We start from the raw sequence: 16127 nt of genomic DNA, 5'->3' as shown, positions 1-16127 counted from the left end.
TTGAATTTTTTATTTTAAATTTTTTTTATAAGATAATTTTTTAAAAATTACTATAAATAAATAAAAAATTAAAGACCCTTTTATAAAAAAATAAAAATGATAAAGACTTAATTTTTTTAAATTGATTTACAAAATGAACATTTTAGATTTAAAATTTAAAAAATATTATAAATCTGTTTCAGAATAATTCTAGAAATTATTAAAAATATATTTGTAAATTTTAAATATTTTATCATACATAATATGCTTTAAAATAAAATTTTACGAAAAAAATTAAAAGTATTACAACTGGTAAGAAAAGATGATATTAACTATTAAAAAACGAATTTTCATTTTCCGTTGCAAACGCTGTAAACAGGCCTAGAATATGCTAAAGCTCAAAGGTAGTCCAGCAACACTGAGAGTACAAAAACAATCCCGAATGGGCTAATACCCATTTAATATAAGCCCACAAATTACTGGACTACCTTATGCTACCATCTGAATAGCATTTTAATCCTGCACCTCCCATTTTGAATCCTGCACCTTCAAAAGAAGCCGAATGGACAAAAATAGCTGAAGTCTTTTTGAAAATGTCCATCTCAATGGATCTTAATCCAATAGTCTATGGGAAGTTCAATACATTTTGATTTTGAAACCCCACCATACCACCACTTCTTTTTACACGGAACAAAATAATGTTTTTCAATTATCAATCATTTTGTGTATATAATGATTAATATACATTTAAATTTTTAATTAAAAATAATAAATTAGAAAATTTTGTTGATAAAATATTTATTCCCCTCAATTAAAAAAATAATTATCTTATTATTATTTAAAAATTATTTACTTTATTATTTGCAGAAAGTTAATATGATTTTAATTAAAATATAACATGTAAAAATATATTTGATGAATCAACACACACTAAACTAGATCAGAAGATTTAATTTGAGAACTATCACAAGAATATAAAAAATATAATTTAATTTTTGTACCTGAAAATGATATATTCTTTAAGATTGTGGTTGGTGAGGAAAGGTTGAATATATTGCGTTTGAATGTATATAGTGTATAATTTCAAAACTACTACAATTTAACAAATGAAATGGAAAGAGTTACATGCGGCCAAGGCCAGTCGCAATAAACTGACCTGTTTCCCTGACTTAGGCCAAGTTTCTTCAAAATCTTTTTTTTGTTGATTAATATAAACAATAATTTATTTTAAATGGAAAAATGGGGTTAAGACAAAAATAAGGCTTGTATATTTGGGGAAAGATGAGACGATATTATTAGGTTGTGAAATTGTGATACTCGAGATGGATACACAAAATTTAATTTGCTATCTTTTTGTTTTCTTTTCTGTATATATAGAGATGACAATAAGTCAATAATAAACCTTAAAAAATGAAAATAATAAAATATAGGTAGGTGGCAACTGAGATAATATACGGCATTGAACTTGACTCCAATTTAAAAATGATAGTATATTATCCATGTGTTTATTTATTGACACGCCATAAGAAATTAGGTACCGATTGGTTTTTGATGATTGATTATTTAACTCGATCTAGATCCTAAAAGAATTATAAGAAGTACAGATCTACCGAAGATCTCAATGTTCAACAAATAAATTGAACAATATTTTATTATAATTAATTAGTATATCGTCTTAAATCATATTTTTTTTAAACTTAAAGAGAGTATATTATTATTAACAATCTAATGAAATATAAGATAAAATAAACTTATAATAAGAAAGTAATTTTATTTAATAATTTCACTGGATAAATTTTTAATTTGAACAGTACAAGTATTATTTTATGTCAGAATCTATTTGATATGTTTATATGATAAATAAATAATTTTAAAAATTACTGTTTAAGTAAGTATAATATTTAATAATATATAATTTAATTAACTTTCAATATTGAAATTTAACGCGTTATATTTATTGAAAAATAATTTTCACCCAATAAAGAAAAATTAAACGTGTTATATTTATATATTTTTAAAAAAGGAAATATAAAATAGAAAATATATTATTAATAAAACAGTCAAAATTTATATTAACTAAATGTCTAAATACTATTCAAATATTTTTTTCATTAAAATTGTAATAACGAGATTCAAGATAATAAAATTATAAATTTTGTATTGTAAGAAATTAAAGTATATCAATTATTTAAGGAATGCTTTGATATATATTTTTTTAAAAGCTATTCATCATGCATGCATATAACTTTTATTATTTTGCTATTTAATTTAATAGTTTTTCAAAATATATAGGAAAAATTAAGATATCTAACTTGTATATTTAATGAAAATGAAAAAAAAAATATCAATACTTTTTTATATCACCGATACTCCTTGAGCTAGAAAACTTGCATATATACTAAAATTGGGAGGTTCCGATGCTCATGACTTTCAAATTGACGTATGACCAGAAGATCTTCAATGTCTGCCATTATTTCACAAATTATAACGTCGGCCCAGCTGTTTATATTTCACTGTTCATTACCAACAAAATTGTTAATTAATTAAAAGAAATGTATTAATATTGTTGAATATCTAGTGCACGTATCTATGTGTATGCGTGGTTGAGACTTTCCACCTAAAACACACTATGACTCAGCAACACATGCCTACGTGTTCGATTTTCTGATTAACAAACTTTTTGTTTGCAAGGATCATGCATGCATGTTGCTTGCTCATCATTTAAGTTTCCATGCTTCTGCATGTTCAAGGTTTCAACTTAACATATGTTATGATACATATATATATCTTGTTTTTAAAGCATAAACTAGAGGTCTAGACTGTAGGTGGGTTACTGGCTACGTAGCATGAGAAAGTTCTGGAGTTCAAGTTACCAAGTGTCATTCGTGTAATATATTGAAAGATTCTGTGATGTAATGCTGTTTCCTGGATATGATTATTAATTGTTCAATACATAATCTGATGAAGAGGAGCAAGACACAGACATATGTATTAAATTAAGTAATGTTTATGCGTATCAATATTGTGTAGTTAAATTAACAGATGCTATATATATTGTCATATATGGTAGAGTATGCTTGGCCAGTAGTTAATCCAGTAAAATGGTAGTATATATATAATCATATATGGTAGAATTTGTATGTGTTGGTGAGTTAAGCTGATAGATAAATGGCGCAAGCTACTGATGGATGACAGCATCAAAGCCAAATGTACGTGCTTATAAAAAAAACCAAAATATACAACACTTGTAATTAAGCCTCTACTAGTATGGCCTAAGTTTCAATTAAAAAATTTGATTAATTAGAAAATCTGAAAAAGGACCTGATATTAAACCTGTTCAATAAAATTTTGTTAAGTAAGTTTCTTAAATTATTTTTTTTGATTCTCATAATATTTTTTTCCCACCGTATTACGTATTATGTCATTTATAAAAAAATTATATACAATTTTATTTCGATGGTAAGAAATTTTAAAAATTTCAAAAAATTCACATTTTTATATTTTTAATTATTAAATAACTAAACATAATAATATTGAAGAAAAATAGTTAAATAAATATTATTTTTTATAAGAAATAGTTTCTTATACAAAATACAAATCTTACTTTAAATTTTTTTTGTTACATAAATTTTGTTCCAATGAAAAAGAGACTGCAAGAAACATTTATTCATTTAGGAAAACCTCCAAGAAACTCCCATGGGAGATTAATGAACCTCAGATTCAAGCAAATTTAGTAAACTCACATAACAATATATGAAAGATGCATGCGACACAAATCTATAACTGATGGCAAAGGGTTATTAAATATTTACATTCTAATATGATAAATTGAAGACGGCATACATACACTTTCAGGATCCAAATAAGATATTCTGCCAAAAACTTAACTAAATACATCCTAATTAATTAGGTTAAACAATTTAAAAAATGAGATCTTAATCATTTTAATTATTTTAAAAATGACTATAAAAGTGTTAAACAAATTATTAACAAATTTAATATTAAAATTAAATTAATTAAATATTTTTTAATATGTACAATGGGAAATCTTGTAACACATATACAGTAAGAAAAAGTTTAGTTTTAATATATACTATTAATATAATTTATTTTTACATTACTAATCAATTAAAATATATAAATATGATTTTTTAAAATACTTATTATAAATATTAATAATTTTTAATTACATAATAATTTATGATTAGATGATATTTTTTTATATTTTTAATATGTTTTTAATTATATTTATCAAGAAAATTAGTGATAAATGCATCCATAAAGCCATGACTACTAATATATCGTTTACTTGAATAGAGTTAATTAAATTCAAATTTCTTATGAAAATTTTTAGATTCAAGCACCGTGAATGCAAAAATATAGTTACAAAGAAAAAAAAATGATAAATATTTTACACCAAGAATCCTATTAATAAGATAAAAAAGGATCAAGCAAATACTGGGATTATTGTGGTAGCTATAATTATTGACATAGAATATTGATGCATGCATGAGCACTGATTTGCATCGTCGATGTTCAACATTTCCGAGTAATAACGGCTTCATGATTGGATGAAGTAAATGCATGCTGCTGTGGGCACCAATTTTTTCATAGTCAGCAGAAAAAGCGAATTTAATTTGGTCAATAAAATTGTAACTACTTTTTTCAAATCTTTCCCACGAGCCTAACTTCACAAATGGAGTTTAAAAACCGAAAAAGTCCCTTACAATATAATTAAACAATGGAAGCAAAAACAGATGCTAGCAGAGACTACTACAAAAGTATGTCATTCGTTTTATTTTGTTTTCAATCGTAGGAGACAGTAACATTATGCTGAGAATTCAACGAAATGGACTCAATGGAGATTACTTTTCAAAAATCATTTGGATCTTTCTTTGTCGAGGAAGCTAATTAGTGACTTTTGAACTTGGAAAAAGTTTTTTAATTCTGTATAAATACATACTGTATATATATAAATTGTAACACATAAGAATGAATGTGTGTGAAAGAGAAAAATGATGAATTAATCAACTCACACTAAATATAAGTAATAAAATTGTAATGAGATGACAAAAGTATACTACAAGAAATGTGTGCTTTAGAGTCGAAATGTTAGTGTTGATCAAGACATTGATGTTGGATGAATGTAAACGTTCATATTCTATTTCATTTTACTCCTTTAATATTTGACACTAAAATAGAAAGTAGCGGAAGTCTAGTGCTAGTGATGGCCATAACCTGTGTTAAATAATATTTTTTAAAATTTTTTTTCTATAAGGTCAAACTGCCACTAGTTCTTAATTTGAGTGAGTAACAACAAAAGTTAGTGATGAACATGATTTGGAATAACAATTCTATTCCTATTATTATGAGTATCAGTAGAAATAAATGGATAGGATAAATATTAAATACCTACTAATTGGAAAATACTAGGTCTGGAGTCCGATTTTACGCTTCAAAATTAAGATAAAATCAAATGTATATATGATAAAATTTAAAATTAATTATAATTTCAATTTTGAATTTTCTAATAAATGGTTATTAATATTTCTAAGTATACATCAGAGTATAACCAATATCCCTTTACAAAGAGTACTCTTCCACAATAGAAATAAACACTTAATTTTATCTTTCAAAAAATATAAGACTTAATATTTTGGCCTTGAAAATATTTGAGGTTCAAATTTAAGAACAACCGAATATTGTTCTGGAGTCTAGGGATAGCAGAAAACCCATACTCATTTATATAGGGTAACACCCGCTATGAATTCAAAATGAAAAATTAAATGGATATATACTTATTAGCGAGACGAGAATGGATAGTAAAGTATCTATACCAATTGGATATGTACACTTAGGTGATTTTTATAATGATTATATTAAAATTATTTTTAATTTGATTTTAATTAGTTGACAGTGTAATTTTTTTATATTGTCAATATAAATAATTAAACATTTTTTTAATATAATTATAAAAACGTTATCTTACTTTTCTTTATTTTTAAAAGTATAATAAAATAGTAACAAGGATTTTATTGTTTTATTGTTTCTTATATTTACTTACAAAATAAAATAACATGATATATTTATAAATTATTTAAAAAATGATTTTTTAAACTATATAAATTTCTAATGTTTTTTCTTGTGTAATCAGGAGATATCCAAGACATTTATTATTATTTAATACTCAATTAATCTTGTCGCACTGAATCAACTCATTTTAGGTAAATTAATATTTTTAGATATGACTTCATGTCCAAATCAAAATGAAATTCCAGTCCATAATTAAAGAAAATAAGTACCAAACCAATTGCACCGATAACTTTTGTTATAATTTATAAATCCCTATATTAAGAATGTTTGTGTGGATAGAGAGAGAGAGGCGTCATGCATGACCTAAAATTAGTGAAAACCTAATGTAAAAGGCGCACACCGTTCATGTAGTCACTTGTGGAAATAAAAAGGAAAAGAATAAAAGTTAAAACATTAATTGCAAGCTAGGCAATTTACAGTTATTTATGTGCTTGAAAATAGATAGTTCTGATGAAGACGTTATACTTGGTTCTTTTGAAGTTCAACCTTAAACAGTGGTAAAAATCTTCCATACCAGCTCAGGCCAGTTATTTGCATCACTTTGCGATGAATACGTAGTATCGGTGCCCATTATCGGTACCTACTGTAACACAGTCTATGGTACCGTCAGTTTTGGACTAACAAATATAATGTCTGGCTACACACTGAATTAAGAAGAAAGAATTTATTATTTTGTAAATAAAAGTATTTTTATCAAATTCAAACACACACTAACAATATGCATGCACTAATATTTGGATAACTTAAATCTCATATATTGTAGTTTTGATATTATGTACACAATTAAATATAAGCGATTTCAGTCACTAAGGTCATATGCTTATATAATTTAGTTTTGAATTAAGATCCATATTGCAATTTTTGTTTAAAATAATTTAAATTATTAATATAAATGTCACGAGATTATACAAATTAATAATATGATATATTATAATAATGAAAAGTTTGTTGATATAAAAATTAATATATACTGTTAATTTATATAATACATCTTATACTCTTGAATGATTTTCAAAATTTACATGGTGAAGAGGCCGTTAACTGTGTCTGTGTGTGACACAGTGGTTTGATAGTTCAAAGTTGACTATACGTGGAACAGTATTTTAAATCCGCAGTCCATATTAGTCATTAAGTCATTTTGTTAGGCAGAATTAGATTAAGTTCCTAATTTGGCCTTGGTGCGACTCATGACACAAGAAATTTAGAAAAAGAAAAGCGTATTTAGATGTCTGAATTATGATCAAATTTATCAAATATTTTTAATTATTCGGTGCCATTAGCGTGACTAGTAAGACATATATATGTAACTTTAGCCGGCGCTCAAGTAGTAAATTACGAACTGTTTAATCTGAGTAGTATGTAGGTCAATAATTAGTAATAAACAAATTAACCTTTTTTTTAGAATATACAATTTCATTTTGTTTCCGTTAGAAAATATTACATCATAATCACTCTGCGTTGTGCTGAAATTTTGGGTTAATCTTAATTCTCTTACTCTGTGCAAAGGAAAGTAGTTGGTCATGCATATTTGCCTATTATCTAGGAAAGTTTCTTAAGTAATTTCAGAGTCTTTAATTAAGAAGAAGAAAAACAGGAAATAAAAAAACAAAACAAATTACAGTGAAAATATTAATTAAAAGGTTTTAAATTACAGTAACTATAACTAACTTGAAACTGAAGGAAATAAATAATAATATAATTTTGTAAATTTTAAAGTATTAATAAAAATATCATTGAAAAACTAAGTTATATGTAATTTTGGCTATAATAATAATTTAATTAGTAGCATTAGTAAAGTTTAATTTATGGTGAGTGTCTCAAACTATAGCCAGTGTATGCTAGGCAGAAAAATACGGATGTACAAGTGAATTTAATTGATTTAAGTCAAATTCAAACCCAGCACGACAACAATAACTAGCTTGGTTCATTTAATGTAGGGTTTATTAAGAAAGTGAGCTCATTTTCTTACAAAGCTCCATATATTCATTTTTTTTCTTTAGTTCAAAAGATATTTAATAATGTAAAATTATATATGTTCGAGTGTGTGCAAGAGTATGTGTGTAGTGGGAGAGTCGATCGGGGCATATATAATAAAAATACTTTTTTCATTTTAAGAATATATATATATATATATATATATATATATATATATATATATATATATATATATATATATAGATAGATAATTAACAAATTTTGACCTTATATAATATCATACATAAATATTTAAAATTAAAAATTAATTAATGTGCATGTAACTATCTAAAAATATCGTGTAAATTATCTATTAATTAATAATTCCAATAACACGCACATATATAAATCATATTGTATAATATATTTTATATACTCATCACGATAATATTATTTTATTTAACTGTCAAATTGATAAATTTTATTTTTGACAGAAGCTATTAAATTTAACATTCGGTATCATTTGATCTTTTCCCACATGCACACAAAAGAACTCACAAAAATTAGAAGGTCAAACATGCATATAAAAATTTCAGCTCGATTATATATTCAACAAATAATTTTTCTAATTTCAACTTTAACTTATTTGCAATGAATGAATGGATCAGTCTTTAATTTATCCTGTGTCGGGTTGAATGGATGCTAGCTTCATAAACTTTTTCCCACATTAAGACACGTAAAGCAAGCAATAAACATAGGAGTGAAAGGACGGTACCGAATCCCATTGACTTGAACATGTTTCTTAGGTAGATTGCTTTCCACTTAGCTCTATACTATTTATATACGCATTCTCCCTCATTTTCCTACAGCTAGCTAGCAATTATACAATCCTTTGTTTTGTTTCCGTGTTTTTCTCTCTCTGATTTTTTGTGACCCAAACTAACTTTAAAAGCATTACGTGTTTGAAATTAATATCTTGTGTGAGCAAGGTTCTTCATCATGGCAAAGTCTTCTAGTGAGAAGAATGGACTGAAGAAGGGTCCATGGACTCCAGAGGAAGATCAGAAACTCATCGATTACATTCAGAAACATGGACATGGGAAATGGAGAACCCTTCCCAAAAATGCAGGTAAGTGCATACTTTGTGCTAGCTAGCTATTTCTGGCTCTAACACTAGCCACTTTATTTATCATAAAAAGGTTTTGTTTTGTTTTTGTTTGTTCACAAGTTTTTTTTTTATCTTTTCATGCCACTCAAACGCATAAAAACAAATAATCATGTACTTTACCATATCGAAATCCGATCTTACTTTAAAATGTACTTTATCACTCTAGATAGTTAATGAGATTCAGTACAATAATAGTAGCAACTTTAGTGCATCACTTAATTAAAACTAAAGGTTCATTGACATAAGTGGTTCTGTTCTTGAACCCTTAACAAATTGGAGTTTCACTTTGCTTTAAAACGAGTTGATCCGGAGGAAGAAAGATTAATTAGATGTCAAATACATATTTTATGATTACACTATACCACAAAAAATAAAAATTCTTAACTCATTTTCAACGTGTCTTATCATGCCATATTTGAAAGTCAGAAGCTAGGAATCTTAAGTAAGATGTACGATTGTTTACTTGCACGAATCAATGAATAGTTCTTATATTTGATGCACTTAATATTTTTTTTTCCAAAGATGCACTTGACATAAACCTTTGTTTTTCATAAAACATATAACAGGACTAAAAAGATGTGGAAAGAGTTGCCGGCTTCGCTGGGCAAACTACTTGAGGCCCGATATAAAGAGAGGGAGATTCTCATTCGAAGAAGAAGAAGCCATCATTCAGTTACACAGTGTTTTGGGAAACAAGTAAGTGATGAATTCAAGTACTGCATTATTTTGCTTAATTAGTATTCTAACTTCTTTTTTTCTCTAGTTGGTAAATGGGTATTTCTCACACTACTTTAAAAATGCATTAAAAAGAGTACCTTTTTGAATTTGAATATATGATATACAGAATCGCCAACTAATGCATGGACTTTAAATGCATTAAAATTCATACTATAGTTAGAGAATGGTAGCTAGGCAACTATGCAAAAAGTCAATGATATATTATTATATACACAATAACAAACAATAATATTATTTTCTTGTCACATTGTAGCACAGCAATTTAATTATTGCTATCTAATTGGAAAATTTTGTCCTGCATCCACAGGTGGTCTACAATTGCTGCTAACTTGCCAGGAAGAACAGATAATGAGATCAAGAATTATTGGAACACTCACATCAAGAAAAAGCTATTGAAGATGGGGATTGATCCTGTGACTCACACACCTCGCCTTGATGTTCTACAACTTGCCTCCATTCTCAACACATCTTTATACAATTTACCACCCCAATTCAACTACCCTTCTCTTTCTGGAATTGGAAGATCAGTGATAAACCCAAGCCATATGCTAAGTTTGCTCACTACCCTGCTATCATGTCAAAACAGAAATTACAACCCTGATGTATTGAATAATAACCAACTTAGTGACAGTGACACTTTATTGCAAAATCAACCCCAATGTTCCCAAATGCAACTTGATTCTATACAAGCCTTCCAACCAAACCAACCCCATGTCTCACTTCAAGAAAACCATATTGCTAAGTCTAATTCCAATCCATTGAATATGGAATCCCAAGTTATGAAAACTAAATTAGAGAATCACATCATTCCAATTGCTACCCCTTTTAGCCACCAAAACACACTACCAAATTTGTGGCTCTATAATAGTGAAGGTCACATATCTGATCTACCAACAATGGCCCAATCATCATCAGCTATGCAACGTTTCTCTTCTCCCAAGTTCAACTCTATATACAACAATAATCTCTTGGAAAATCAGAATTTGTGTAACAACAACGAGGGGGCGCCAAATTTCAATTTAAGTTCACTGTTATCGTCCACACCCTCATCTTCTAGCCCAATTAGTACTTTGAATTCATCATCTTCCGCGACATTTGTCAACGGAACCACTGAAGATGAAAGGGACACTTACGGCAGCAACATGTTATTGATGTATAACATTTCAAATGGCTTGAATGACTCTGGACTTTTGTGATTGTACAAGTTGTGCTGTAATAATGTGATTTATTTTTTTGCTTTTTCTGGGATCAGTGATAAAGTTTGTTATTAGTACTTCAATATTTGTTTATTTCGGTTCGGACTGTTTTCAGACTTTGTTTTAACAACCATATGAATTTATTTATTACTATATAACATTGCACTAGGTCGATTGCTATTCATAGTCTTGTTCCGCTATTACATATGTTGAAATAATAAGCATGTCTTAAATTTTCCACAAGTTAGTGTGATGGGGTTCTAATTTTTGAATGTCTCGTATGAAAACTCAATTAAAAATAATAATAAAAATTAGAAGAGAAAAATGAGCTATATATTTCACATATAATTTGGCTTTCAATTCAAATTGTTCAAGAGGTCTATGCATGATTTTAAGTTATCCTAGCTGGTTAAAATTAAATAGGTGACAAATATATTAATAACATCGCTAGAATTAATTGTCAAAATTATAACCATGCACACGAATTATGTTTTACAAAATTTATTTAAACGGCATAATTCGTTAACCCATATCTGGTTCTGCTACTTATTAAAAATTTAGGCAAACTAATTATTAAAAACAATTGAAAAATAATAATTTGATCTCAACGTAATTTCTGATAATTTAACATGAATTTAAGCATGCACGTAGAAAATGTTGCATTTCCTGTTTACATTTCAAATACATAGTTGGAATCTTAGAGTGGACTGAGAATTTGATTATGTTCGGATAATTAGTTTAATTAAAAGTTTAGTATATAAACTATTATTATAAAAAAAATAATGTCATAAATTTAATCATAAACTTTGCTTGAATGAGATGGAAAAAGTTTATTTTCATAAATTTTAACAAGAAATTATTAAAATGTTTTAAAAGAGTTATATAAATGATGAGCCATTTTGTCAGTTCAAATAAAAGCACAAAGCAGCGAAGCATTCTCAAATACTCTCTTTAAATAGAAAGTTACATGTGTAAGTTAGGAAAGGATAAAGTTGTTCTGCAAAATGTTTATTTTTAAAGTGTATAAATAATTATTTATTAATTTTTTATTGATTTAATTTGAAGTATATCGAGATTTTAGTTTACTAAAATCTTATAGTAGACATGACTCTACTTACTTTTAAAGAAAAACTCACTCTAGAGAAACTTATTTCATACGAGCATAATAACAACAAAAAAAAACGAAATGTTAAATATGAATCATATTTCCCCCTTGCTTTAATGTTGAAATAATATTTGCCAGTTGCATCAAACTGGCCAGTTAAATTGATCATCACCAAGCCGGTTTGAATTACCTCAACAACCTCAATATTGGTCCAACAAAAAAATCGGTATAAAATTGGTTAAACTAGTTTAAAATTAAGCAAACCAATCAAAATTGGTTCCTTTAAAAAATTATTGATTTTTTTAATTAAAAAACCTTATATTCAAATTATAGATATATATAATAGTATAATATTATATTAGTCGATATTTATTTTAATTATATTGATTTAATTAGTTTCTAATTGTAATTGTTAACGAATCAATTTAATGACCAATGAAGTTTTAAAAGCTTTGGTGGTGTGAACTATGAAGCTCATTAACAGTTAGAATTAGTTTTTTCTTTCTTACAAAATTATAAATACTTTCAGTCTTTTATAAATAATTTGAAGAAAGAGTGAAAAGCGTCCTCCTTAAGCTTTTATAAAACACAAATTTGTCTACATTATCCTTTCAATTTCTCAACATGAGACTTTTTCTTTTTGGGTGGGGTTGTCTTTTGTGTCTCATTCCATATTTGAGAAGTGAGGGAGAAATTGAGAGCTAGAAAGGATGGAGATAGCTAGGGTTGAACAGAACAGTGAATGGGAAAGGTTTATGTGCAATGCACCAAAGTTCCGTCTACGTATCTATTTGTCGTTCAAAGTGTTTGACCACTTGTTGCTGCATGCATGCCTACGGGTATTCCAGCATTGTCACCACGGAAATGCATGTGATCAGCATTCTACTGTACATCGCTATCCTATGCTTTCAAAATAAAATATTATAACTTAATAGTGTTTAGATGAATATATATTGATTAAATTAATTTTTAAAAATTGATTTTATAATTAATTTTAAATTTAAAATCAGATTTTTAACGTGAAATTATAAAAAGCAAGCTAAAATAGTGTATATGAATAGTTTCCACGTTTATAAAGCATTGGAGCTTATGAGAGCTGTTGACACCTGGCCCTGCTAGCTGCATGTTTCACGTGCTAATTAAACTATGTTCGTTGGCTTGTGAAACTTGTTTTGTCTCACTTCTTTCTTTCATGCACTGTTTAGGATAGATAATGATTTAAAGTTTTTTGAAAGAAAAAAACCATAAAATTAAAGATTTTCATGTTTAATTTTTTTAGTGCAAGACTTTCCGGTTTATTAAAATACAAGAAAACATTCTTTTTAATAATATTAATTTTAAAAAATAAATTTTTATAATAATAAATGATAAAGTTACTAAATCAATCTTGGCAACTGAATCAAGAAAAGTAATCTGAATAAAAAAAAATCTTGGCAATGGTTACTTTTGAGCACTTATAGATGTAAAATGGATAAATTGGACAAATTTTAAATTGATTTATGGAGAATGGATTAAAAAATGATTTATTATCAGTTAAAAGTCCTTTTTAAAAAAATTTAATTAACTCCGGCCATAAGTCATTTAATTTATTTATCGATCATTCGTTGTGAACGGATGTCCGATCCCGTTTAAAGTATATTAGATTGTATTTTTAAATATATTTGTATAAATCAAATATTATATTAATAATTCTTAAAAAAAAAATGCCCATTCTCATATCTGTCAGGACTTGTCACTTGACCCTTAAGGCCTTAAAGACTTTTGCTAATAGCATCTCTAATAAAAAGAACTCTATCATTTTTAACTCTGTTTTGGTAGGCCCGTTGTCACTCTATAGGGTTTAAGAATATTCAATGATTTTCACTTCAACGGTCTACAACTCAATTGAAAATTTTAAAATATTTTGAATAATTATTTTATTTTTTATTTTTGTGTATTACAATTATATAGTTTTAGTACGATAAATTTTAATTGTTTCAATTGAATATTCTAAGTATTATTGTCAGGAATGTGCAATTAATCTATCATATTCCGATTATATAAATTGGACCCTTCAAATAAAATAATTATGTAATTTTCCAATTGGTTCTTTAAGTACATCATCATAAAAAGAATACTATTGTCTATTAAATGAATATTCAATTGATGTAATTAAAATTTGAAGGACTAAAATAATACAATTATGATACAGATATACTAAAAGTGCAATAAAATCTATTTTTAATAAGCTTACTTTTATTTAATTGTTCACAAAAAAACTTTATTTCACTTAAATAATTATTTTTTTATTTTTAAGTCACCTTGGTGGTAGTTACTTGTATAAGCAACTTTTATATAAAAAATAATTAAATTATAAGAAGCAACATAAACAACCTCATTATGTTAGAGCCAAAGTGACAACCCGAGAACACTCGTCCATAACAAATAACATAAAAAGAAATATAACCAACTGTTATCGAAAAAAGTAATCCAAATTAAAGCTTTGGAATCGAAAGCAATTAAGAGGAATGATTTTCATGAGGCTTATCCTTAGCTGCCATCCACACATGAATATTCTCGTTTAAAAGAATATTTTTTTGTGTAGAAAGTTTCAAATTCATAATCTTTCATTGTGTGAATTTCTTGAGAACCGAAATCACAAGCACGTAAAATCAATGTATATTCTAAAGAAATAACACAGAGACCGAAGTTAATTAGCAATATTCTAGATATTTATAAGGCATGAGTTAAGTTAAGTTGGTCCTATAACAATGTCACATGGTGCATGAATCCATAAAATGTATACTTTTGACTAGAGAATTACTTACTAGAATATTCTAAAATCTCAACATTGAAACTATCATTTGGCTCAATTATAGGTTGGTCCAAAACAACTCATTTATTTTTAATTTTATAGGCATTCATTTATTTTGCTACTATAATTGAAAGTGATCGTCCATGCATGGCTGGTCTCTAATAATAAGATTCTAGATCAGCTGCACCAAGGGATAGTGAAGATGCAAAACAATTCCGAACAACTCAACTTTAAGACTACCAGAGAAAGCACAAATATTTAATACCACCTATAATTAGAGGGTCTTTTATTGAAAACATGCCTTTTATTATATTCTTACTATGCTAGAAGAATAGAATTAATACCACCTATAATTAGAGGGTCAAAGTTAACGCATGCACTTATTTTATCCTATCATTATTAGTAAAATTAAAATTAGAAAGGAATATATTCGTTAACAAATATTTAAAATTCTATAGTTAATTATGTTTTTAAATTTGGAAAGACATTTATAATATACAATTTAACAATGTATATATATATATATATATTTATAATTATTTGTTAGAAGAATATACCACATTGTTAGTAGGGGTGTTCAAAACCGAACCAACCCAAACGAAAAATCGCAAACCGCAAAAAAAAAATAATTGAAATCCAAACCAAACCATGAATTTTTGGATTAGTTTGGTTTTTTTTTTATAGAAACCGAACGGTTTGGTTCGGTTTTGATTTCTAGTTGAAAAATCCAAACCAAACTGCATATTTGCATAATATATATTTTTTTAATTTAGTACGTGTGACATTACCCATTAGGTTCTTATTTCTGTGTTGCGTTTCACTTACACTACCAACTACACACTTTGTTATCAATTATTCTCTTTTTTTATATAGGTGTGATTAAGGATTCAATTTGATGTTCATGGGTTGTCTTGATTTTGTAATTGAATGGTGAGAGATACTGAAATATGATCTTTTTCTTGGATTTGGATAACTAAGGATTCAATTTGATGTTCATGGGTTGTCTTGGTTTTGTAATTGAATGGTGAGAGATACTGAAATATGATCTTTTTCTTGGATTTGGATAACTGGATTATTGCCTTTGATCTTAATGATAATATTACTAATCAACTTATTAAAGATTGATTTTGTCATGTAGTA

At 26.9% G+C, this 16127-nt stretch overlaps 1 protein-coding gene across 1 annotated transcript; it reads left to right on the top strand.

The window, feature by feature from the left end:
• The first annotated feature begins 8860 nt into the window (after nucleotides 1–8860).
• On the top strand, nucleotides 8861–11133 carry LOC114379430 (transcription factor MYB41-like). The gene is made up of 3 exons (XM_028338080.1): nucleotides 8861–9115; nucleotides 9721–9850; nucleotides 10200–11133. The coding sequence occupies exons 1-3, from the start codon at nucleotides 8986–8988 to the stop codon at nucleotides 11086–11088; spliced, it is 1149 nt and encodes a 382-aa protein (XP_028193881.1). The 5' UTR covers nucleotides 8861–8985; the 3' UTR covers nucleotides 11089–11133.
• The last annotated feature ends 4994 nt before the right edge of the window (nucleotides 11134–16127 follow it).

This window comes from Glycine soja, chromosome 12, assembly GCF_004193775.1.
Source record: "Glycine soja cultivar W05 chromosome 12, ASM419377v2, whole genome shotgun sequence".
Classification (NCBI taxonomy): Eukaryota; Viridiplantae; Streptophyta; class Magnoliopsida; order Fabales; family Fabaceae; genus Glycine; species Glycine soja.
The sequence above is the reverse complement of the archived record's forward strand: the minus strand, read 5'-3'. Positions and strand labels throughout refer to the sequence as shown.

Bases quoted from the DNA above. Each gene is read 5' to 3' on its own strand.
- LOC114379430 (XM_028338080.1), top strand. From the start codon at position 8,986: ATGGCAAAGTCTTCTAGTGAGAAGAATGGACTGAAGAAGGGTCCATGG. The intron at 9,116-9,720 runs GTAAGTGCATAC...AACATATAACAG, and splicing joins AACCCTTCCCAAAAATGCAG to GACTAAAAAGATGTGGAAAG. The intron at 9,851-10,199 runs GTAAGTGATGAA...CTGCATCCACAG, and splicing joins CACAGTGTTTTGGGAAACAA to GTGGTCTACAATTGCTGCTA.